This window comes from Scardinius erythrophthalmus, assembly GCF_964197995.2.
Source record: "Scardinius erythrophthalmus genome assembly, chromosome: 25".
Taxonomy (NCBI): Eukaryota; Metazoa; Chordata; class Actinopteri; order Cypriniformes; family Leuciscidae; genus Scardinius; species Scardinius erythrophthalmus.
In genome coordinates this window covers 13,690,261-13,716,543 of record NC_138245.1, presented here as the reverse complement: position 1 = coordinate 13,716,543, position 26,283 = coordinate 13,690,261, and the positions used below count along the sequence as shown (strand labels likewise).

General features: G+C 36.4%; 2 protein-coding genes across 4 annotated transcripts in view; one reads left to right on the top strand and one right to left on the bottom strand.

The window, feature by feature from the left end:
- elovl1b (ELOVL fatty acid elongase 1b) overlaps positions 1-14,703 on the bottom strand; it is a 30,144-nt gene extending 15,441 nt beyond the window's left edge. The window contains exons 1-2 of one of the 2 annotated variants that reach the window (XM_081357772.1): positions 14,459-14,703; positions 14,155-14,237 (exon numbers count right to left, since the gene is read on the bottom strand). The gene's annotated coding sequence lies outside the window, so the exon portion shown is untranslated. The remainder of the gene's footprint in view (positions 1-14,154; positions 14,238-14,458) is intronic. The other variant, XM_081357771.1, reaches the window with a different exon arrangement.
- Positions 14,704-15,355: 652 nt separating this feature from the next.
- On the top strand, positions 15,356-25,817 carry mob3c (MOB kinase activator 3C). 2 transcript variants are annotated; one of them, XM_081357587.1, is made up of 4 exons: positions 15,356-15,525; positions 21,378-21,906; positions 23,028-23,230; positions 25,123-25,766. In XM_081357587.1, the coding sequence occupies exons 2-4, from the start codon at positions 21,489-21,491 to the stop codon at positions 25,150-25,152; spliced, it is 651 nt and encodes a 216-aa protein (XP_081213713.1). In that variant the 5' UTR covers positions 15,356-15,525; positions 21,378-21,488; the 3' UTR covers positions 25,153-25,766. The 2 variants fall into 2 exon arrangements, with proteins under 2 accessions (XP_081213713.1, XP_081213712.1); XM_081357586.1 differs by lacking the exon at positions 15,356-15,525 and adding an exon at positions 18,474-18,775 and having other exon boundaries at positions 25,123-25,817.
- Positions 25,818-26,283: the final 466 nt, after the last annotated feature.

The following is a 26,283-nucleotide window of genomic DNA, read 5'->3' as shown; positions in this document are numbered from 1 at the left end:
GTTCCACCACTGGCCCCACAGCCGGTGGTACCCAAAGTTTCAATAAAATCTCTGGGTCCCAAGAGGGTGCGGTTGGCGGTGTGCAACGCTTCGAAGATGCAACCACCAAGTTCTAGGAGTTCCCCTAGAACAAGTGTCCATGCATGGTTGATGTAGACCTATTTGTCGCCCTGGACATGTCTCACTGCCAGTTGTTTTACTCCATGGCCCAGCTGGCCCCGGGGCCTACGCAAGTATGTGTTTCCCCCAGTGAGCCTACTCGCACAGACACTGTGCAAAGTAGCCAGTAACACCGGAGACCTCGCTTAAGTGTCGGCTTGCTGCACCATTCCCCTCCTTAGGACTGAATGAGTGCGCTATTCTGCTCCAGTAGAGTTCCCCAGTTGGTGAGCCCTGTTGAGTTCCTCTACCACCACCTTCGGCAGTCAGACATGGCGGAGCATCCGACGCTAGGCCTAGGACTCGTAAGTACCCCCATTGGTTGACCTCTGATCCCTACATTGATCTCATATGGGTATTCTTCCACGGTACGGCTCCCGGTCAGCCCGTGTCTTTCCTTTGGCTTTCCTTTGGCAGAGCCCACTCTGCCGGCTCTGACTGGGTATCGATTCCCCCCAACTAAGCCGGAGATACCTCAGAGACCTTCCATATGTAGTACAGCCCTAATGGCCATCCTTACGGGTAGGATGTGGATTCCACAACGTCCTTTTCCAAAACTTGAATGGGCACGCTTTCCCAGTGTTATCCAATAGTTTCGTTGTATGGATCATGCGGAACAGCAGTGACTGACCTTCTCTGTGTAAGCCCTGTTCCATCTTCCGCCCCAGGAGGTGCGGGGGGATCAGGAGGCTTACATAGGGCGCTGGAAGGGGCAGCAATAGTGGCGCTTTGTTAGGGATCCCAATTCGCTGGTACGTCGACGTGACGAACGTGACTGACTGAAAGGGAATGTCTCGGTTATATATGCAACTTGTAACCCTCATTTCCTTGAATGAGGGAACGGAGATGTCACCTCGCGGTTATGCGTGTAAGCCTCGCTCACTGAAGGAGGGAACAGAGATGTCACGTCCCCGTCGCCACAGTTGCTGTACAATCGCTGAACGGCCGGGTCACCAGTTCGGCTCCTCAGCGAAAACCTGAATGTGCATTGCATCTGCTTCAATATTTACACCCATGCTGTGGGGTGGAGCGTGAGATGCAAATCTTGCACGCCAATGTCCATTGGCTCATTTAATTTACACTCGAAGGTGATTAAGTTCTCAAGGCGAGATCCCAATTCGTCGGTACGTTGACGTGATGCCTCCGTTACCTCCTTCAGGGAACGAGGATTACATATGTAACCGAAACGTTCTCTGTGTTGTTATTGTTATAGTTGTGGTGTGGTGTGGATTCTGCTATACTTTTAATTTCGAACGATTTTCTTTGAATATCTTTACTGTCATAGTTATCATCCTTGGTGTGAACGGCCCTTACCACTGATTTGATTTCACAACTGAACTTTAAAGAAGTGTTTTTAAGGGAGTTCACACACAGTGATTAGCAGCAAAAAAGTGACCAAACATCATTCATTTTCATTGAGAGTTGCACAAGACCAAAAAAAAAAAACTTGTCACCTGACCCGCTTTTTGGGAAACCCAATGGCTAAGAAAATCATGCATTATTTTCAACCCTATTATCACTAGTAAAATCCTCCCGAATATACGATATAGTGTGTTTATTGTAGTACTGAAAACTGAACCCTCCCGGCCTGCGCTTATAATATTATTCACAAGCCGAGGCGAGAAATCAGTGCAACTCTGTAATGATGAAGGGGGCTATTGTTGTACACCACCCGCTCTTACCAGAAGCACAACAGAGAAACACACCCTGCCACACAAAGCCAGCATCTATAGCATCACTAACCCTCATAAATACAAAAACCTCCTCCAGACCAACAAGAGCACAGCCCTCAGTGACCATACACATATTAAAAACAGCCTGTGTTCTTTTTGCATAAACTAAATCTAAAAGCTAAGCTGTCATGTTCATGCAAATAATGTAAACTACTATGTCCTGTTAAAAAGAAATCTGCATAAACTGTGACACATAAACAGATGATTTGGACAGATCATTAGAAAATGTCAAACATACTTTCTTTTTTTAGTTCATGCAAAGATTTATAAATGGATGGCATAGCCTACTCCAGTGAATACTAGTAAAGCTGCAAGGATATTCATTTTTGAAAAATAAATAAAATAAATAATAATAATAATAATGTTTTTAAAAAATTATGTTTGCTTGTGGGTCAGTGATACTAAGGCTATGCTGCAGTGCTGCCCAATTCTGATTCAATCCTGCCCAATCCTGATCTGTTCTATGCAGTGTGAACAGCAAATACATAAAAAAAAAAACTTTTAAATGTAAGGTTAGATCTATTACAGTAATTTATATAGGCCTAATTCCTTACTATATACAGTGAATAACTAATCTAACCCTACATTTAATTTAAATTTAGAGTAAAATTACTCTAGAGTTCTTGGAAGTCAAAAAGAACAAGTCATTGTATAATTTGACAGTGAAAAACAGTAAACTGACATTCCCAGAATTCCCTGCGTGACACTTCACATTTGATGTATTTTCGTTTCGTTTTATGTTACATCTAATGTTGTTAAATCAATGTTTATTGCATTTTTTTATGTCATGTGTGTAACTAAGCGTTAAACAATTAACAGGTTTTTAATCCTATTTTTACAATCTTTTACCAACAATAATTATTTACAGTGATACACCAAATTTGATCAAACGCACAGCGATAATGGTGAGGGCCACTCAGAAAAAAAAAAAAAAAACGAACACCCAAGTCAATCCTATAGCAACCAATGCTGCTACACACCATAGAGTAAACACACACACTGATCTGATTTGATGACTAGCAATGTGAACATGCAGCTTAAGAGCATTGCAGAACCAACTTAGGATTTCCGCACATCATCGAATTTGAACCTTGTGCTTCACCACAAAGAGCTTTCAACAAGTCCATACAATCTATGAAAATCTTTGAGGTGACTGTGGATCAAAGAATTTATGAAGACATATTCAGGTTTGGTCTTGTTTCACAAGATGTAGGGCTAGAGAGTGTAACCATTAACAAATTCAACGAACCACAGGGGATGGTCTACAGATGGTCTATTAAGAAAATCAATAACATTGTACTCATTAGCAGATGCACAAAGATTACGAACATGAATTTTTTCCACTCCAGGTGATCACAGCTTAAACGGACAACTGCTCAGTCAAACTGGAGGTTCGCTGGCTGGTTGTTAAGTGGGTGAAAGGTGAGATGCCTGAGGAAAAGTCCTCTCAGACTTTCGGAAACCAAGTTCACAGGTACAATACAAATACTTAGATAGATACTCATTGCAAACATGAAATTGGTGTCACAGACCATTCAAGCTTGTTGGACCAGTGTGTCCACCCCCTTAAGGATGAGCAGTGTGTGTGCTACTAGTAGGGTGCCCAGATGACCTACTACTTCTGCCGAGATTCTGAAGTGTGCATTCGAAGGACACTTTAATATCCCATGAGGCCACAGGAGAGGATTTATGAATGGAGGTGAAGGGTGCTGGTAGGTCACATGATAATCGTGATAACTAGCAGATGTATTACGTCCGGATTACATTCATACTACACAAATTCATACTATATAGAACATACTTTTTAACAGTCGCGAAGTAAGTTCAAATTGAAATGTAGTACCTACTCAGACAGCACGCGATTTCTGACGTAGCTTGTCTGTTTGTGATGCGCAAAGAGAAGTGCGCACTTCGCTTACGCAATCAGCACGTGATCAGCTCCGCGTCTCAGTGCACAGTGAATGAATGCAGTGAACTAGACATGTGCTGATTTTAGCATGAATTTGGGAATACAGTTATGCATTATTTTCAAATTTGCAAAGTTGACGATTACAGACTGAATGGATGAATGAATGAGTGAATGAATGAATGAGGCATTTATAAAGACTGCAATCGCTGCATCCTTGATGAATAAAAGTATTGATTTCTTTTATTTATTTCCAAAAAATAAAATAAAAATTCTTACTGACCCAAAACTTTTGAATGGTAGTGTTTAATGTTACAAAAGCTTTCCATTTCAGATAAATGCTGTTCTTTTGAACTTTCTATTCATCAAAGAATCCTGAAATAAAAATGCAAATAACTGTTTTCAACATTGACAATAATGATAAATGTTTCTTGAGCATCAAATCAGCATATTAGAATGATGCTGAAAATTCAGCTTTGATCACAGGAATAAATGACACTTTACTATATATTCACATAGAAAACAGCTGTTTTAAATTGTAATATTTCACAAGAGATGAGCAGAAGAGATTTCTTTTAAAAACATGCAAATAATAAAAAGAAAAATGATATATAAATATATGGGATTATATATATATATATATATATATATATATATATATATATATATATATATATATAAGCGCAATTTCATCAAGGGGAATAAGATTTGATCATAAGCTTTGCTGCAAAAGGAAGTGAAAATCTTGACCATATGACCGGCGTCATGGGTTTTTTGAAGTATCAGGCCATTTTGGCAAAGATTATGATGCCTTCAGTGTGTAAACTAAAGATTTACTGGATCACTGGACTAATGATCCCAAGCATACATCCAAATCTATCAAAGCTTGGTTCAGGGATCAGGTTCTGAATGTTCTTGAGTTACCAGATTTATATTTGCTAGTAAATCTTAGGTGAGATTTGAAAGAAACAGTGGCAGCACGGAAACCAAAGAATATAATGAGTTGGAAGTTTTGCACACAAGGAATGGCCTAAGATTTCAGTAGAAAGTGTCAGAAGCTTGTGAGCACTTACAGGCAACGTTTATTGGAGGTTATGAAGAGTAAATGATTCTCTACAAAATTTGATACTTGAGGGTTGCATAACTTTGTACATGGATGTTTAGAGCCAATTTGATATTTTTCAGTAACTCTCAGAATCACTCAAATGTGACCCTGGACTAGGGTTGTAACGGTATACCGGTATGACGATTTATCACGATATTGGCATGTACGATTATCATATCGTAAATATTTGCCAATCCACGGTTTTGAAAAAAAAAAAATTAAACCAGATCTCATCTGCGCATATGCAACTTCTTTTCACTTGACTGCTTAGACTCCACCCATACATGTGCGCTCGTTTTCCCCTATGGTTTTCCCCCGCCGAAAACAAGTAACGTTATACTTTTGTTATCTGAAAAACGAACGCGGGATTTTCCTCGAAGATGGGTTTAGAGTGCGGATCGGGCCGAATTTTTCTGTCCGAGCCCGGCACGCGTCCGAAAGAGCAGTAACCGAACCCGACCCGAGTCCGACAGGCATAAAGATATGTCCGAGCCCTCACATATACTAATGTGCCACAAACAGGACTTTAATATCACCAACCATTCCCATGTTATTACGGTGTATCCATATACATGGCCCACCCTGTATATTCTGCTTGTTCTGTGTGAATGAGCAGCGCCATTTCGCCTAGTACATACTCAAATATGTGTGACGACGCTCATGGTGTTTAAAGCGTCTGCCGTCTCACTCATATGAGGACGTGAACACATGAACATATCCAGAGCTGCTCTGCTTTTATTTAAAAGAATCATCATCAAATACACTCTGACTGAAACTCATAGGTGTTTAGTACAACCTGTCAAAATAAAAGTTCGATTTAGCTTAAAGAAATGTTACTATTGTACAATAGAATATAGCTTAGTTATAACAACAACAATAATAAAGTTTATTTAAACATTAAGAAATATAGTTTTGTGTCTGTTTTAATTTAGTAACCCTATCCAGACAAACAAAAGTTGTTACATTTCATCTGATTGCATTTTCAATAATATATTTGTATTAAATCATAGAATCCAGACAAATTATATCAGACAAGTTACCCAGAATTTCTGAGGAAATAAAATACATTTCATAAGACTCTACTATCTTATAATTAACTTAAATAATAATTAATAAATTAAGAATAAAAATAATTTAAGGTTTTATGAATTCAATTGATTAGACATGTTTGTTCAAATGGGAATTTATTTTTTCTTTCTTATTTTTTCCAAAAGATAGACTCACACAAAAAAGTTTTTTTTTTCATTAAAAAAGTTTGTTTTAATAAACCATATGTTCAACCAAAAAACCCTATCTGTTTTCATTAATTTAAGGGGCATTGTAGCAGATGATTAAAATAATAATAAGGATTGTTTAATACCGTATATCATGAAACCGTGATATTTTCTGAGACGATTATCATACCGTGAAAATCTCATACCGTTACAACCCTACCCTGGACCACAAATGGTTCTTTAAAAAAAATTTTTTTTATACATGAGATTTATACACCATCTGAAAGCTGAATAAATAAGCTTTCCATTGATGTATGGTTTGTTAGGATAGGACAATATTTGGCCGAGATACAACTATTGAAAATCTGGGGGTGCAATCTGAGGGTGCAAAAAAAAAATCAAAACATTGAGAAAATGGCCTTTAAATTTGTCCATTTATGTTTGCGATGGTGCAGCATTCACTCACAAAAATAAATGCTTTATATATTTATGGTAGGAAATTTACAACATACCTTCATGGAACATGATCTTTACTTAATATCCTAATGGTTTTTGGCATAAAAGAAAAATCGATCATTTTGACCCATACAATGTATTGTTGGCTATTGCCACAAATATTTTGTGATCCAGGGTCACAAATGTGTATTAATAAACTTTCTATGATGGTTTACTGATGCCTTAAGTTGAAGTGTTTTAGTTTACAAAACCAGAATGTCTTGCAGGTCAGAGGGGTTCAATAATTTAGCAATCTAAACAGGTGGAGCTGGGGAGGTGGAGGTTTTCTGATAGTGCTCCGCAGAACAAGCTTAAAGAATAAGCGAACACTTTAAATAGAGAAATGTTGTTTTTTTGTTGTTGTTTTTTTACATAAAAATTTCACTTGGTTGTGTAATCTGACTGCCAAGAGTTAAGGAGATGTGAAAAAAATGTGGTCCTCCTGTTATTTTATAGATGCAGAAAATTAGCATACTGTGCAAAAATGTACACTATATAGATAGTAGAAGTACTATGTTAGTATGCTATGCTAAAAGTGTGCTGGATAAAAAAAAGTGCTTTCTGCTGGCCAAACAAGCCATGCTGGAAATGCCTGGAAATCTCCATCACAGTAAAATGTTCAAAATGTGAACCTTCTTTAAGCATCTTGTCAGTAAAAGAAAAATGCTGATGAGAAAAGAGACGAGATGTTAACACAACAAATGGAATTTAACCACCCCAGCACCTGGATGTGACGTTTCATTAAGAGTCAACTGAATTTATGTTCAGAGAAGTCCTAAAAGGTGGTCAATTCACCTCATTGGCACTGCTGTGTGAATTGAAGCAGAACAGAACTAGGCCACAAGAAGAACAATAAGGTTAAAGCATTTAATTTGTTCTCTTTTCTTGGGTTTGTCCTGATTTCTTATTACCCTATTTTTATATCTACTGTAACTGGCACACAAACACAGATGCATCCACAGTTGTATGCACACTGAAAGAAACTTTATTTGAACGATCTGTTCACATGACATAATATTAATTTGTCAATTCTGCTCACGAACATCTCAAAAGCAATGCATCTGATACCAAAAACCTGATATTTACTACAGTTTAGTTAGTAGTGATAAAGATATATATTCTGCCCTAAAAAAGCAAAACGCAGTAACATCAAGTTTTTATATTATTCTTTTTTTCTAATTAAGAAATGTTACTTGATCACCAAATCAACATATTAGAATGCTTTCTGGATGATATGACACTGAAGACTGAGTAATAACAGCTGAAAATTCAGCTTTGCCATTAACAATTTTAAAATATATTAAAATAGAAAGTTATTTTAAATTGTAATAATATTTTACATTATTACTGTTTTTACTTAAATAAATGCAGCCTGCATTTAAAATGCATTCACAAATTCTGCAAAACTACTATATGGAATTCTACAGATTTTTTAATTGAACTTCCACCCTCCTGGACATCTCAAACCCTGAAAACAAGTTAAGAAAATTGCACGTTTCATTCTTTTGAACAAAACAATCCAACAACTTCTATCAGATATTCGATCTGCGAGAAAGAACAAGACAGAACAGCTCTCCTACAAAGAAGTGAATCAAGAGCCACGTCAGTAACAACCCACAGACAAGGAAATTACTTTCATTCCAGCTAGTCAAGACCAAAAACTTCACAAGCTTGACAGAAAAGACATTACTCAAGTTTTTTTCAGCTTACGCACTTGGCTTATATTACTTATGACAAGTTTGTCAATCTGTAAATTCCTTTTTTAGCTCAACTAGGCCAACTAGAAACTGTTCCATACAAACTTTCTAAACAAACACTCCCGGCCTTCCACTCATGCTCTCTTACTCAGAATGAATGGATATCTGGGACTCTCTTATTACAAATGGCCTCTGTGTTGAGAGATCTGCTGCGGTGAGGGTGTGGCTTCTGTAAACTTCAGTTGTGTTCACCTGAGGAGTAACCTGAGGACTTGAGCAACATACTGTACAGTTGTTTTCCGTTAGGATCAGTATTGTATGTTGAACAGTGGTCGACAGTAACAAATAATTTTTAATTCGTTACTGTTCTTAAGTGGGCTACATTTACAGTGCTATGCATAAGTTTAGACCCATGCTAAAGTTGACTAAAAAGAGGAATAAAAATCATCTTTTGGAAATTGAACTTAATGCCTTAATTAAACAAATTACAACCTAGAGATTGGCATGGTTTTATTTCAGTTAACCTAATAGCTGGTTTGATTTGCATTGAGAGACGATCTTATGGAAAGTACTCCATGCCAATCTCTAGGTATGGTGAAGGCTATGTGATGATGTGGGGCTATTTTAATTCCAAAGGCCAAGGGAACTTTATCAGAATGCATAGTATCCTGGATCCATGAAGTAACTGGCCTTTAAAAATAAAAATCTGCCTGCCTCTATGGGAATTTAACATAGGGGTGTCCAGACTTATGCACCCTGTATTTTAAGGAAGAACATTTATTTATTTACGATACATTATTCATTCACAAAGAAAATTGGTGTCCTTAAAGGTTGGATTTTTCCTAATTTTTTTAATTAAGGCATTAAGTTCAATTTCCAAAAGATGATTTTTTATTCCTCTTTTTAGTCAACTTTAGCATGGGTGTCTAAACTTATGCATAGCACTGTATGTATCTGTACTTTATCAGAGAATTTTTATTTTGGGAAACTTTCACTTTTACTTTACTACATTCTAGGCTTGCTGCGATAGTCGGTGTTCCCGGCGTTACACGGTGTGTGTTACATTGTGGTATAAAAAGTGTTGTTATTATTATTTTATACTACAATGATTATTATAATAATTCATATTAATAATAAAAACTTGAATAAAACGTTATACTACAATTATTATTATATTATTAATACAAGTACAGCAAACCTAGAGATTAAAAAAATAATTTTAAAATCATAATCACAACTTTCACAAAAATCCATAAATCAAACAACCCTAAATAGCGGTTAACCACTAACGACTGCTCTGCAAAATTAATGACAAAGAGTCGATTAAAATGTCAGCTGGTCTGAAGGTCACTGAATAATCCACGCACTGCATGAGTGTGTGATTACAGAGTTGTTGTTGAGGTAATTGTAATAAGTTACTTCAGCATGTGCTGCTCTACAGGACAGTGTTTAGGGAGGTGAAAAAAAAGCATGTTATCAAAACTACTCTTAAAGGCCTGAATGCTTATATGGCAAAAAAACGTGTGTACAATAAATACTTGTGCACTCACACAAAATGGCATCATAAAAGACCCCATTCAGCTTCCTGTAGCTCAGGTTTCTGAAACTTTCTGTCTCATTTTGGAAAGAATCAAGCCCATGTTATTCTGTAAACCATACAGCAAGGACCACGCAGGCCAGGCCATCTTAAACCAGAGGAACACATGGTAAATCCATGCTGGGTGACCAGATACACCATCTTAAACCAGCAAACCAATTTAGGCTGGTTTAAAAGAGGCTAAGAATGTGTGTTTGTCTCAATCCAGCAACCAGGGGAAAAAAAATGCTATCACATTTCACAAACTCCCTTTGTACTGTACCTCGCTGAGGGCTTTTACAACAAATGGCTCATCTAATAACAATGCTCCATGGAACCATGGCAACCCCTGAATAATGCTAATGCCAAGATACAAAAGTTTATTGTAATCTTGGCTATGAAGGGTCTGGTGACATTTCAAGAAAGACTTTAAGCATGTATTGTTGCATTAAGAAGGTTAAATTAGCCTGTCAGTGCCAGGTATATGAATATTCAGCACCAAGAGTGTTTGCAAACAGGTATTTCTTAGTTTCTGCGGTACACAAGAAAAAAAAACATATCACCCTACCAAAATAACCCAGTGCCTAACCACTAACCAGTACGATACATGGCCCCTGTCGGGCCTCCAAAACTGTCAAAATCTGTCAAGACAGGCGCTCAATCCAACGGCCAGTGCAATACCTTCTTTCTTGGTAATGGGAACTTAAATGGATACTTGACCCAAAATGAAAATTGTGATCATCGACTCACCCTAACAGTTTTTTGGGGCCCTATATTCCAAGGTTGCTCCTCAACAGTTTCTCTGTCAGAAAGATATCAGTTCTGCTGTTGTTCATACCAGTAGTGATGTTGTACAATGAAGACATTGCCATGTCACTGGAAATACATTCATCAGCGTCCCAATGTCTAGTGAGCCAGCCAGGGTCCTTATCAGTGCCCGAATTCATGTACACAATATACTGATTCAAGAACTAGGAAGCTAGTGAGCTGATTGAGATGCACCCAAAGTCTTCTGAAGCCAGTGAATATATTAATAGATTTGTGCAAGGAACCAACTGAAATTTAAATTATAAATTAGTCATAGGATTTTGAAAGACATTTCATTTCTGGGTGAACTATGCCTTTAAACGAAATGACCATTAAATAACCATTTTACTTTAAAATTGAAATCCAAATTATTAAGGTTGCTTATTTAAAAGGAGGGACCGAATTTGTAAACAAATAAATTAAAAGTCCAGAAAATGATCCAACTTTCATACAACAACACTAATCTGGCCTGCCTGCCATTATCTCTATCAATCAAATTAGTAAAACTACTCACAAATATTTAAACAGGTGCTCTCCGTGAAATAATCTAGATACCAGACTACTGGTGGAGACAATTGAAAAAACAATTGAAAAAAAAGTGTGCGAGCTGTCACATTAGGTAAGAGCTCCGATGCGTCTTACTCAGCGCTGTTTCATGAGAGGAATGAGTGAGGAACGAGTATGTCACAGGGGAATGCCTCGTTTCAGGAATGAATGGAATTAAACTACAATGTGATTGTTTGATTCAGCGAGGCTGAGCAATGTGTTTGGAGTGCAGGTGTGTAGAGAGTCAGCATTTACACCTTACGCATTGAAACACTGTCAATAACACATGCACCAAACATTCTCATTGCTCTCTTATTTTCATTTTTGGGTGAACTAACCCTTTAAGTATGTCTTTATCACATGATTTTACAGCAATGTCACATCAGGTTGGCAAATACATTAATTCTGAAATGTCACAATGACCATGCTAATAGTCTCACTTGAAATCAATTACACATTCAAAATACATATACAATTCACTGAGGTTAAAACGTCTGAGACCACTAGTAAAAATGCTCATATTTAGCATATTTTTAATTTAATAAAACAAAAATCATTATAAATGATCATCAACATAACAATTTGTGTGAAAATGAATTTCCATTTCTGGTTAATTTCTCTCACACTGCATGAACTCCAAGTCTAAAAGCTGTTGGTAATGTTCTCCAGCATAATTTTCAAAATGATTCAAAGAGCATCTTGTGCTTCAATGGAAGAAAACCTGGTCTTTTGTACAAACAAAGGAATTCACATGGTCAATGTCACAATTTTACTTATTTGATCTAGAAACTGTACAGAATCTTCTTATTCAAAATAAGACATTTCTTATTCATTTTGCATAATCAACTTTAAAACATGACTTTGTGCACTTCTGCACAATTCTAAAAACTTTTCTGTTGCAAGGTTTAAATTAGATTTTGCATCACACAAAACTATCCAAAATCTCATTACAGTCATTACAAAAGAGAACTTCCCAGTCTCTCTCTTCTGTGAACAACTGGCAAAAAAAGAGAAGTTGGGATTTTGCATTAAAACTGTAATGCAACGGAAGAAGCGTCAGAAATTCTCTTCCGTAACGTGACGTACATCCGAGTGTAATGGATTATCAAAAAAATTGACTAAATGATTGAAGAAGTCCTGCATACGCCACCAGAGAGAGTATGCCGTTTCACTGGAAGGTCCAGGTATGACAATTCTATTAAACATTATTAAATTAACTAAATGCTTGCATTGCTGAATCATTAACAATTAGATTTATAATATGCATTTAGAAAACCGACAGGGTGAACAAACATTCATTTCATGCCAACTTTAAAGATTAATCTTATGAACTCATTGAATTCCTTAGACACAATGTTCCAAAAAACTCTAGTGAGTCTTATCAAAGTTCATTAGATGTCACTGAACATGCACACTGAAATATAACCAACAATGCATACAACAGTAAACCATCAAGTGAAACTTGACTAATATAAGTGTTCCTAAGTTCCTATTCTCAGCCATCGTAAGTACGAGAATACCTTCCAGCCCACAAAGAGAATGCAAAAGGTTAATGGGTGTTTACTGAACACACAAACTAGGCAAGGTGTCATTCATCTCTTTGGCGGAAACTAACAGAACTCTAAAGAGGAAACTTACATAACACTTAGCAAGTGAAACAATCTTTCAACACACTAACAGCTAAGATGGAGCTCTTCTCTTAGGTTTGATTAAAATATTATCAGCAGTTTGAAGGAGAATACAGCAGTATACGGGGTCTAACAGTTCATTCAATTAAACAATTCAATGGAAAACTAAACTTAAGGTAAACATACATTGTGTTACAAGACACATCACTTATCCGCATGGTTAACACCTAAGTTTACACTGTAAACAAGTCACTAAACAAGCTTCTTATTTTAACGTTACTAAGCATTACCATGAGGAACAGGTCACCTTCACTTTGCCTTTGTCCAAGGTTAAACATTTCTGAAAGGGAGATCACCAATGTCTACAGGAAAGTAAACGAGAGGAAAAGTATTCCACCTCTTCAGATGTAGAATAAATCACCTATTACAATACACACAAGTGGTGCTTCAATGGAGAGTTCACCCTAAATTTTTAATTTGGTCATCATTTAGGTTTGGAATGACATGAGCCTGAGTAAATTATCATTTTTGGGGTGAACTATCCCTTTAAAATTGAACTTGTAATCTATTTAAACAGTCTATCGTTTTGACGCAAGCAACTTTAGGAAACTGAAAGAAGAGTGATTTAGTGTCTATGTTTCACTAATATCACTCTCAAACGAAACATATGTGCTTGTTTCTGTAGCTCAACTGTATGGGTCTAGTAAGGGGGAATGATTTCCAGGGAACACTGAACGTCGCTTCAGATAAAAACTGACAGGCAGCTTGACAACATACAGACTTAAAAACACAGTCCCTGGCCTGTAGAAACAAGCAGACACAGGAAAGCAAGGCCCCCACAGGAAGTCAGCTTGTGTCCACTCTGCGATCACAGCAAAATCGAAACTACGCTTTGACAGAATGCCCAATAAACAGCTTTGAAATATATGTTGATAAAAGTAAAACTGAAACACTACATATTTGATCATGTTTGAGTCAGTCTGCTAACATGAAGAATGGTGAATAAACTTGAGTCTGTCTCCATCACTAAACCACTTTAGTTACAGTCTTCATTATTTATCTTTTTTGATATTACTTCTGCAATTTTTTATTTTTTTTTAAATTGAATGGCTCCTTTCTTAGTGCTCTACACTGTTACTGTATTGTTTTAATAATAGGTTACTTTAATAATAATAATAATACTTATATATTTGCTATGCTATTATTACATTGCATAATTTGTCACCGTACGAATTCATGCTGGCAATACAAATGTGGTTTAGTAGAATTGAACTGTGGAAAGACTCACCTGTAACGGGTTTAGTGCTCGGGCTCTAACAGCAGATCGTTTAACGCTTTTGGCTCTTCGGATCTCGACTTCTTGCGACACACCTTGAACAAAAGACAGGAAACAACGCGAAGCTGAAATTAAACCAATTGCAGCCTTTCAGAGGCTGAGTAAACAGAAGTTGCTGTAACGTTACTTCTTCAAAATGTCACTGTTCTGCGTCAAACCACGTGGGAACCGCAAAGTCCATTGTTAAAGTCATTTCACGAATTAAAGTTTTTACTAATTTTCCCTTCTTAAGTAGGCTACATATCTCGAGACCAACCTGTGAAATGATGAAGCAGGGCTCCAGTCCTCTTCAGGTGGGAATGATGGTTCTGTCGTCCTGCCCTGCTCACCAAAACCAACTGTACTTTCGTGGTTTCCCCTCAGGTGTTTTGTAGGCTCAACCCAGCCCTCTGAGAGAGAGAGAGAGAGAGAGAGAGAGAGAGAGAGAGAGAGAGAGAGAGAGAGAGAGAGAGAGAGAGAATGGCACAGGCTGTGTCTCAAGACCTACTGGAATTTTTGGGCATCGTCTCTTTCTGTCTTGGTAGGCGGTTTTGAAGGTTTTGAGACACAACCATACAGTGGCAAAACAGCCAGATGAACAAGGCTACTGCACATCTTTTATCATTTCACTTTCACTCTCTTCATATATAGGTTAAGTATGTCAACAATATAAATTACATTGAATATCTATCTATCTATCTATCTATCTATCTATCTATCTATCTATCTATCTATCTATCTATCTATCTATCTATCTATCTATAGATATCTATCAGTGGCGGCTCGTCAGGGGAGGCAATGGGAGCAAGACGATTTAATGTTAATAAAACTCCCAGTTATTCATTTCATTAATGTTAATAAAACTCCCAGTTATTCATTTCAGAATATTACTGAAGTCGGAACCACCGCTGCTCTTCCCCTATGTGCCGAATCTGCCGATGTAATTACAGTCGTTCAGAAACTGCTGAAGCGAGTCTGGGGAGAAGGAGAAGGGAGGGGGATGCAAAAATCCAGAGCCGGGGACTTGTGCCTCCGTTGGTGATAAACATTATCCAATCACCATCGAGTATTCCACTTTCAGCGGTTAGACTGAGTGTTGAGAAAAACCAGAGAAAACACATGAGGAGGCTTGTCCCCCTTGGTATATCAACCAATCATTGTAGAGACGTAAATTACGTGACATTAGTTTGAACTTCTAGCGCTGATGGAGAGAGCAGAGCTCTGGGAGAGAGTAGAGATATTGAATTTGAATATTTCAATATTTCTATCAGCTTCGCTAAACGGCAAAACGTTCTATTTTAACACGGACATTTAAAAGGACAGAAGGATGATTTTTGGTGCTAGGTGAGTGAAATTATATTTATAGTCTCTATCTATCTATCTATCTATCTATCTATCTATCTATCTATCTATCTATCTATCTTTTAAAGCTTGGCTTATTTGTATCTGTCTGTTCTTTCTATCTGTTCTGTCCATCTATTCGTTTCTTAAAGGAGAACTCCGGTCAATTTTAACATTGAGCTCATTTTTTTGTACATTTGGAGTGCTGTCAATACAGAGAACAACGACAAAAATCGGTGTTGCCTACACCGAGTTATTCTATTTTTAAAATTTGCACCCTGTTGACTTCAATGGGGCAAGTACTAAACCTGCTTTTAGCCTCTTAACATCCTTGATGTGTCATTACAAGTGCACAGAAAATGTGAGTGATTCCTTCTGAGTGAACACGAGTGGATCTGACTGCAGTAGATGTGAAAGATATTAATAAAAACGATGTTATTTAAGCCAGCGCAAATATCTGTGTTTACATCCTGTTTTTCGGTTGAAGTCCAAAGTAGTCGATTGCCGAGTTCACGCGCATAGGTTTATCACGCGGTAAACCTATGCGGAGTTAAAGGAGTTCTCCTTTAAGTCACTGGGTCACATTCTCGAGAATTACTGAAAGCTGTGGTACATTAATGTCTGCAGCTGATATGAAAATGAAATAAACATTAGTGGAACATTAGACATTAACTATTTTCATTCACTGCTTTGCTCATTATTCCCTGATTAAATCTAAGGTATAGGCTGTACCACAAAGTAGACTTTCTTCATGATTGGTAAGACATGTGTCTTTTTACTAAACCTTATTATTGTCATTCATGTTAAATAAGGGAAAACATTTAGAACTGCATACACCACCTAAGCTAAGGGTAATTGCTATATGTATGACAAGTAAGATGAACAGCACATAAGACACTTGAAATGATGTCGGGGTAACAGCTGCGCAGGATAACAGGTCAGTAAACCGACATCATTCAGTGGCCTGTTTAATTAAACTCTGTAATTCCTTTCATTTTTATTTAAATTCACCCCCCAAAAAAAGTTCAATATTTGTACTTGTTCATATTCAAGTAATATTGCAAAATAAACCCCACAAGTTGTGAGACAAACTGCATGATTTGTACGTTTTAAAAAATAAAAATGAATCTAGGCTCGGGGTCAGGTATTTTACATGACAACGATGCCCTGCAGTGACCAAAGCCCAGTCCAGTTTGATGAACATTTGAAGAAAGAAGTTTTAGTTTTGAAACATCTGGTTTCAGGTCATAAATTGTCCAACTGGCACAGCTGGTTTAGGATGTCCTGAAAAGAAAGTACATAAAGAACTTTCTGCCTACGTCACAAACATGCATATAAATAGCAAACACTGCAAAAAATCACTGGCACATATTTCTTGAAGATCTAGTTTTTGATCTGTAACATAAATATTTCAAATACAAACAACACCCACTGTTGAAAAAATTTGGAAAATTGTAGAAATATAATTTGCATAGATTTAGAATAGACATGAGACAAATTCTATGCCTCAGTAAATGTGAAAACAGTGTACTTTATTTAATTTTTTACAAAACAATTAAACATTGTCTCATATAGGCCTAAACAAAAACACACAAGCATTTTTTTAATGTAAATTTCCATTAATCATATTCATCAAGCATATCCCAATTATCTTCATTACTCAAGATATAAAGATTCTCCAAGTTTTGTAAAAAGCCGTTCTAATCTTTCATAATATATGCTTATGTTTTTTTTTTACTTACTTTATACTTTAAAAGAATTCAAACCCAAGGTCAATGATTGTGCCACTTAATAATTTGTTAAATATTTATTTCCATCTAGTGGTCACTAATAGTAATTACATTACTTCACAATTGTGCTCAGAGTGTTTATAGTTAGTTCGACTTCGAATAGTAACTGATTATATGTAATCTGAATTAAATTCTTGTAATTAGATTATATTATGTTAAATATATCATAATCAGACTTTTTATTGATGACAAGATTACTCAGCATTCAAAAAATGGCAATAAATTATTCAGAATTCATTGATTCTCCCTAATTGTTGTTTTATCTTTTTTAAATGTTCTTTTCTAAAATTATATATATATATATATATATATATATATAAACTAATTTGTTCAGAAAGTCTTCCAGTTTTGTGGAATTGCACACACAGACTAATCAGGCCACACAGCATCAAATCAAATATTTCATCTTTTTGTTAGTGTTTTATTTTGATTGTTTTTATTATAAATTTACTTATTTTAAAATTAATATTTTAAATTAATATTTTTTTTTTTTTTTTTTTTTTTTACCTCTGCAGTTCCTTCCCAAACTATAGTTTGGGAAACCCTGATAATGTAAAATCTAATGCAATTCATGTTATTGATGACAAAAAAGGGAATAATTTTTCTTTCTCGCTGTATTTTTATCATTATGGTACAAGATTATACTATTCAAATCAATGTTATAAACAAGTTAAGTCAAAAGTAATCTAAAAGTAATCAATAAAGTAGTCAGATTACATTACCTAAAAATGTGGAATGTAATAGATTACATTAACTACAATTTTTATCTTGTATTTTGTATTCAGTAATAGACTAAAACCCAGAACTGTTTTTCTGATTTTATTTACTTATCAATTTTAAGTAAAAAAAAAAATGTTTTATCTAAAGATAAAACCTAATTATCTGCAACAAACTTGGCGTCTTAAATCTGGCGTCTTCACAATGAATTCTAAACTTTTAGACAAGTTATGAACAAATGTAATATTAAACTTATATTGAGTTTTTTAATATATTTAAAATATAAGTTAGTGAAAAATATGGTCCAAATGTTCTATTTAAATGGTCTGAGAAGGGGGGGGGGTGCTGGGCAGGGCAAAGGATGTGGCTTGATGTGGGACTGGACTTCACAGACTGATGCTCCTCCCACCACCAATGAAATCTTTCCTTTTAACTTCACACGACACGCACACACAGGCACACAAAAACAGACAACAGGGCCTACCAGACAAAATCAGGATATGACATCATACACAGGAAAGGAAGCCAAGTAACTTTTCAGCTTGTTGTTTTTACTCTATACTGTATTCTTAACTGAGGTTTGGAGGGATAAGACCGGCTGATGAGTGGGAAAGGGAAAGAATCCTCACAAGACAATTTGGATTTTAACTGTTCCCTCTTGGAAAGAACAGGAGCCAGAGGAATTCTTTTCAAGTTTCCCACAACATTCCAAGTGTCTAAAGCGGGACTAAAGCCAGATTCTTTAGGTAGGGACCTTAAAATCTCCAGTTTTACTTGCCTTCTTTTCATTAATAAGATGCTATTGTTTTCATGATCTGTGTTAATGTGGTAATGTCAGAGCTCATGTGCCGTGGGGGCTCAGAGAAAGCGTGATCAGACACGTCAGTGTTTGACGTGATTGTTGGAGGGGTGGACAAATAACTCCTCTGTCCTTTGGTTCCATATTGAATTAATTGAGTTCAAACCAACCTCTGCAACTGTGTCTATTATAAAGTCTTTACTTGAGAATATTTAACACGTTGCTTAGAAACGGGCATATGTCTATTTCATAGAATTGAAAAATATATAGAAGAGAGTAAATCAAGTTGGCTGTTTTAAGTGCAATACTGTGATATGCATTATTAGTTACAGCAACAAATGCCAGAAACAGACTTATGAGAACTTTAAAATGTTCCTGCAAAATATATCTCAACATTGGCTATGAGAGGTAAGAGAAACTTTAACAGTTTATCTAGTAACCAGGCTTTCTGTCAATAGGGGAGGAGAGAGAAAAAGAGAGGGAAAGAAAAACAAGACTTATCAAAAATAGACAAAGAAAGGATGGACTCAATCATGGATACACAGCCAGGACGTTAAATGAAAACAGAGAGGCAGGGTTTGATTGAGTCCCTCCAAAACACATCTCATTTCAGCCACTTCGAACAAACACAGGAAGTTATGAAAATGGTGATGTGGGTAAAACAACGCAAATGGAAACTTAATGCATAGAGAGAATTAAATGAATTGTTTGCTTGTAGTGGTCTATTTATGAAGTTTATATGCATTACCATTCAAAAGTTTGGGGTCAGTAAGTTTTTTTAAAGAAATTAATACTTTTGTTCAGAAAGGATTCAATAATTTGATCAAAAGTGACAGTAAAGACTTATATAATGTTATAAAAGATGTCTATGCTGTTCTGTCATGACAACTCTCGGAGAGATTGGCACGGTAATGGATATGGCAATGTTAATGTATTTGGTCTTGGCGGAATAGATCTGCTACGCTGCTGCTGCAGAGCATACCGAGACTTGCTAATGCCAATGCATACACGACACGCTGCTGTGAGCAAGTAAGACATGCTGCTGCTGTATAATATAGCATGAATTACCTATAGCAGATCTATACAGGTGGAGCTGGGGAAGGTGGAGGGTTTCTGAAAGCGCGCTGCAGACTGCTAACGGCAACACTAACGGTATTTGTTTGAATGTTGAGCCGCAGCCATAGACAGTAAAAGAAATGGACACAGCGACCCCATTGGATTCAACAGAGAAAAGTGAAGTCAATTAGAAGCACTCACTTCCTGATGGCCGAGCGTACTGCACAGACTCAGACTGAGCTTGACGACGTAGATGTGACGTGAGCAACCCGTCTGTCTTCTAGTAGCTGTGCCAAGAGAAATCTGAATCATTCCCTTCTGAAACTTGCTGAGACGGAGAGTGTGAGTAGGAGGTGTCCATGAGCTAGGAGCAGGAGAAACTTTTGCTAAGTATTCTGATTAATTATTTTGTCATTTTGCCTCCACGTCCCCCCGATTGTCCGCGAACTTCTCCTCCTATCCATACGGTAATTTCTCTACTGTGCGGCAGAGTCGCGTGGTTATGACGCAATCGTTAGCCTATTTTTACAAAAACGGCTTCTACGGGGCCATAACGTAAGATACAAGGTAATGGAGCCTTTTACACATTTTCGTGTTTCTTTAGAATTAAATAATGAACAAATGGAGTCTTTAAACGCCTCAGATGTAAAGTTATTCGCTGTCAAAGTGATGCCAAAATGAATGGTAGTCAATGGAATGCTAACAGCAGGTGGGGGTCTGCTAATCTATGGCGGTGCCCGGGGGAAGCTTCAATGTTTTATGAAACATTGGCCCCCTGGCCGCAGCTCATTGCCCGCAGATGCAAGAGCAACCAATCAGCTGCGCTAATGTAGATGACAATGCAATCGCTACATTCGCTACCAAATGAGTTAAGGACCTATCAGCCTGCGCCATCTAGAGTTTCATGCCAGAACTTGGTATATCTTTTAAACTTTATATTCATCAAAAAATTCTGAAAAAAAAAATATATATATATTATAGAAATGTATAATATAATAATAGAAATAATATATATTCGCTAGGAGTGGCATAAATTCGACCTACAACAATGTGACCGACTGATAGGGAGCATGCCAAGACGCATGAAAGCTGTGATTGGAAATCACCAAATATTGATTTCTGACCTCTTCTTAAGTTAAAACATTAGTATTGTGTTGTTTAAAAATGAATATAAACTTGTTTTCTTTGCATGATTCACGGTCTGAAAACATGGCATATTTTTTTGTCATTTTGAAAAGTAAAAGTAATCTTTTTTTGTAAAGTTTCTGCATTCTCTGCAAATAAATGCTCTAAATGACAATGACAAATGTTGTCAGTAGTTTGTGGAATAAATCAAAAATGTTAATTTTACTCAAACAGATAAATATGCATATCAATATTAAATCCAGAGAAACTGCTAATTTTGCAGTAGCCTCTTAATTTTTTCCAGAGCTGTATATATATATATATATATATATAAGAGAGGCATTGCTTTACTTTCTTCTTCTCTCTAGAAACATCCTTATCGGATGGGACGAGGGCCCAGGGAATCATAAGAGTCAACATTCACAACTGGCCAGATCCTGACTGGATCTGACTCCTCCATCACCCTGCTCAGTTCAGCAATGGCTCTGTGCTTGGGTCAGGTTTTCAGCAAAGACAAAACATTCCGGCCTCGAAAGCGTTTTGAACCTGGGACCCAGCGTTTTGAGCTGTACAAAAGAGCCCAAGCGTCTCTGAAATCAGGCCTTGACCTGAGGAAAGTGGTGCAGCTGCCCGATGGAGAGAACATTAATGACTGGATAGCTGTGCATGTGGTGGATTTCTTCAATCGAATCAACCTCATCTACGGGACCGTGAGCGAGTTCTGCACTGAGAAGAGCTGTCCCATCATGTCTGGAGGGCCACGATATGAATACAGGTGGCAGGATGGGGATCAATACAAGAGGCCCACCAAACTGCCTGCTCTTATATACATGAACCTCCTGATGAACTGGATCGAGTCACTCATCAATAATGAGGACATCTTTCCTACACGAGTAGGTCTGTGATGTCAAATGTGTTTTCCTGACATCTTCATTGCTGGGATAGGGCTACTAGTGCAGTCTGTTAATGACGTGATGCTAATTTATTTTTTGTTAATTGCTAAATTAATCATTTGATATAGGGGGCATAAAGTACAAAAAATAGCAGGGTGCATAACTGTCCTAATATCATAATGAGGAAACATGCCATTAAAACAATGAAATTCTTGAAAAGAAAACCTTAGTGAGAAAAAGAAAACCTTATAGTTTGGCATTATCTATTATTATTATTTATTAGATTTTTTTTTTCTTAACAAAACTGCTTCACTGCTTATTAATATATTTGAAAAACCTTTTTGAGTTTATAGGGCAACCAACATGCAAACATTTTCAGGAAAAAAAAAACATAACACAGGAAATTATATCATAAAGCAGACCCCTGCTGGCTGGATCAAGATCAAAATTATTATTCGACCTTTTTAATGACCCTAACATAATGATATTTTTATGAATTCATATTTCTTTTTATAAAAATACCCTAAAATATATTTAACACATGTATATTCACAGTATGGGAAAATATGTTATTACTTCCTTATGGTTAAACCCCATTTTTAGAGTCATAAAACTTTTCAAAATATGAAACCAACATGAATACAAAGAGTACATTTCTTTGTGTTTTAAACTAGATTTTACAAGGTTTTCCTATCTTTTCAGACTCCTGCATTTGTGACCTTTTTATTGTTTCAGTAAGTAGCTTTGAAAACCTTAGCGTATCAATGCAAATGAAAAGAAATAGGACAAAAATATTTAGACAGAAATATCCAGTTAAGTTTCTCAGGAATTCCTGTATGATTTGTGGGGCCAGGGAACACAAGACACATACTTCTGTCTGGTAAAAAAAAAAAAATTGCTGGATAGAGTTACAGAAGCTATACTAGCACTGCCAACAATTCATAATTCCACAGGCTGAACTATTTGCTAAAACCCTTGAGAAATACTCAGTAGGCTTTTTCTCCTTAAATACCATTTGAATTTTCACATGGAAGAAAATCACACAGCACAAGTCTACCATTTTGAAATGTGTTTATGATACAAAGCAATGTGATGAGGTTGACACTGGTTTTCTTCTGTTTTTAGGAGTCCCTTTTCCAAAGAACTTTCAGCAGGTGTGCAAAAAGATTCTGAGTCGGTTGTTTCGGGTGTTTGTACATGTGTACATCCATCACTTTGACATGATCTGTAGTATGGGGGCTGAGGCTCACATCAACACCTGCTACAAACACTACTATTTCTTCATCTCTGAGTTCAGCCTAATCGACCACTCGGAGCTGGAGCCACTGGTGAGAGAGCTGCGCTTTCATTACTGTTATAGAGCAGAGGGGCAATCAGTGTTGGGGGTAACACATACAAGTAACGCGAGTTATGTAATCAGATTAGTAACGAGTAATGCAGTTACATTCTCAAATGCAGTTACTTGTTCAAGTAAGAAACACAAGTTACTTTGTTTTTCCGTTTATTGACTGACACCTCTCCTGTCCCCATGTTGAGAGAAATCGAGAGGAAGTGTAAACATGATGGTTATTGTAGTTCTAGACCAGGGGTAGGCAACCTAAGGCACGCGTGCCATCACTGGCACGCGGAGGGTTAATCGCTGGCACGCGCGCAAATGCGAGAGTAGTGTATGTATTTCATTCAGATAAAGTAGTCTACCTGCACACAGATCTACATTTTGATGTAATAATTCCTCATAGTAAAAAAACACGGAACGCACATGTCGGAAACCTCGTGAATTACGGCCGTTTCACGCATATTTTTTTCGGCGTGCATGTTAATCAATGAGTGCATTCACGCGGGAGCAGGAGCAGCGCGTGAGCAGCAGTGAAGCGCGGGTTTCGCCGCCGAGTCTATTTTGTCTGCGCTGCTCACGCTCAATGAAAGTGAAAGCCCACTTTTAAAGGACAAAATAAATATGATTTCAAACAAAAGTGCCCAAAATGCACAGAATGTGCATGTCTAGTGTGTTTTAACATGAACTGGATTAGGTTATGTCAGAAAAGAAAATGAAGACTCAAAAATATTTATAAAAAATGTACCCATTTAAACTTGTTTTTATTATTCAGTTTGGGTAAAAGGATATGGTATTTTATAAAAAAAAAAAAAAAAAGATAGATATATATATATATATATATATATATATATATATATATATATATATATATATATATATATAGAAAATAAATATTTGTGTGTGCTGTAAAGTGTAAAATGAAATAGGAATCGGCTAAAATTGGTATCAGCAGGTCAAACTCAATGAAAAATCGGAAATCGGAATCGGCCTAGAAAATTGTAATCGGTGCATCTCTAGTTAAGAGTTATAAATACTATAATTTGTCTATCTAAATCTAAAACAAATTTCAAGAGAATATTAAAAATGTTTGTACTATTTCTGTGTTAGCTATTTTGAAAATGTAAAATGTGTGTGTGTGTATATATATATATATATATAGGCTAAATGTGTGTTGTGGCACAGCGATGAACTCGGAAACTTAAAAATGGCACTTTATGACAAAAAGGTTGCCGACCCCTGTTCTAGACTAAATGTGAGCAGGCATTTACTCATCTCACTTGCACAAAAACACATTCAGTATTCCTCAAAATGAATAAAACCAGTGAAATGCAAACTCAGAAAATTATGCAAACCTATAATAATTACATTTAAAATTACACAAATAAGTGTTTAGTCTCACTTTATTAACCATGTCTTTGCTGCTGAGCTTTAATGGTCCAATTAAACAGTACCAGTTGGTAAAAAATTAATTGTGTGTTCCTTTTCTTTTCTTTTTCTTTCTCTTGCATCATTCTGCAATACAGACTGAAAAGTTTGAGCTGCACCTTCTACTGTACAGGCGTGATTTTGCATTTCCTTCAGCCTGAGGCTTATTCATTTCACTTAAATGTTTTTTACATTTGCATAAAAATAGAAGTTTTGTTTTTTTGTTTTAAAAAAACAAACAAGCCCAGCCCAGGTAAGAAAAGTAACACAAAAGTAGCGTAACACAATTAGTTTCTTTTTAGGGAGTAGCCTAGTACTAGTAACACAATATTGTAATGCATTACTTAAAAAAAAAAGAACTTTCCCCAACACTGGTGGCCATTAGTGAATGCACTCAGCTTTAGCTAACTTGAAAATGTTGTATTTGTCCTGATAATTGGGTCTTTTCTGTCTTTACAGAAAGAAATGACAGAGAGGATCTGCCATTGAAAGATGTGGAGAATGGATGTGCATCCAAAAGCAACAAAAACTTCAAACATTCAGGCCAAAAGAATAATGTACTTGAGGTCTGATCTAAGATCAGGCGAGATCTGAGACTCACAAATGTGCTAAACTTGTGTGCTAAAATGTTCTTCAATATTTCTGAAATACTATGGGTCCAGCAATTCAATACATGTTCTAGTAAATGTTTAAATTATATATCTCAGATTGTGCAGTATTGATATGAAATGATGCATTGATTGCTTAGTATTATGCACACAGTTTTGAGCATTTCGCAATGTGACTTCAACGATACTTTAAAAATATTTGTCCCTGAGGGAAACTTGTCTTGAAATGGCACGTCTTAAACTTCTGCTGAGTTGGAGATGTTACATTGCTCTGTCGAGTCTGTGCCAGTGTGCAGGGGTGGAAGCCTTTGCTAGTATTTTTATTTAACCAGGGCATGTGCAGTAAAAATACAACAACTATACCATAGCTGGTGAATGATGAGGAATAGTACTCCACAGTATTGTTCTTATTTCAGGACATTTTGTTCTGAAAATGTGCTGTTTTTGCTTTTGTATTTTTGCATGCAAGTTTAAAATACAAACATTTTAAATTACTCTCTTCTTTTTTTTTAAACTGGTTAGGAGAATACAAGCCAGAAGTTTCTCAAAACAATGAAATATCACTTTGAGACATTTCTTATATAGCTTTAGTATACTGCTTATTCTCTCTGATATCATCCTTATATTATCCTCATCACAATATCCATACAATTATACTGGTTGAAAAATGAAAATACTAGTCAATTAAAGTACAATTGTATGAGTAAGGTTTGACAGATTCATCAAGAAGAACCGAGTTACAAAGGACAGTTCACTATTGCTTGCAAGCAATATACTTTATACAAGAGCAAACGCTCTGATGTTTTGAAAAACAACAGAAAATGTATATTCTGTATATTAGGAATTAATAAGATATTCATAATGTCCATGTATTTTCCAGGCTTTGGCTATTTCACTGATATATCCAGGTTTCTGATTAGCCTGTGGCAACCCTGATTTATGCAGGGTTAGGATTAAAAAGAACTGAATTATTTCTAAATTAACACTGTTTAAAGGAAATGAACAGCTGACA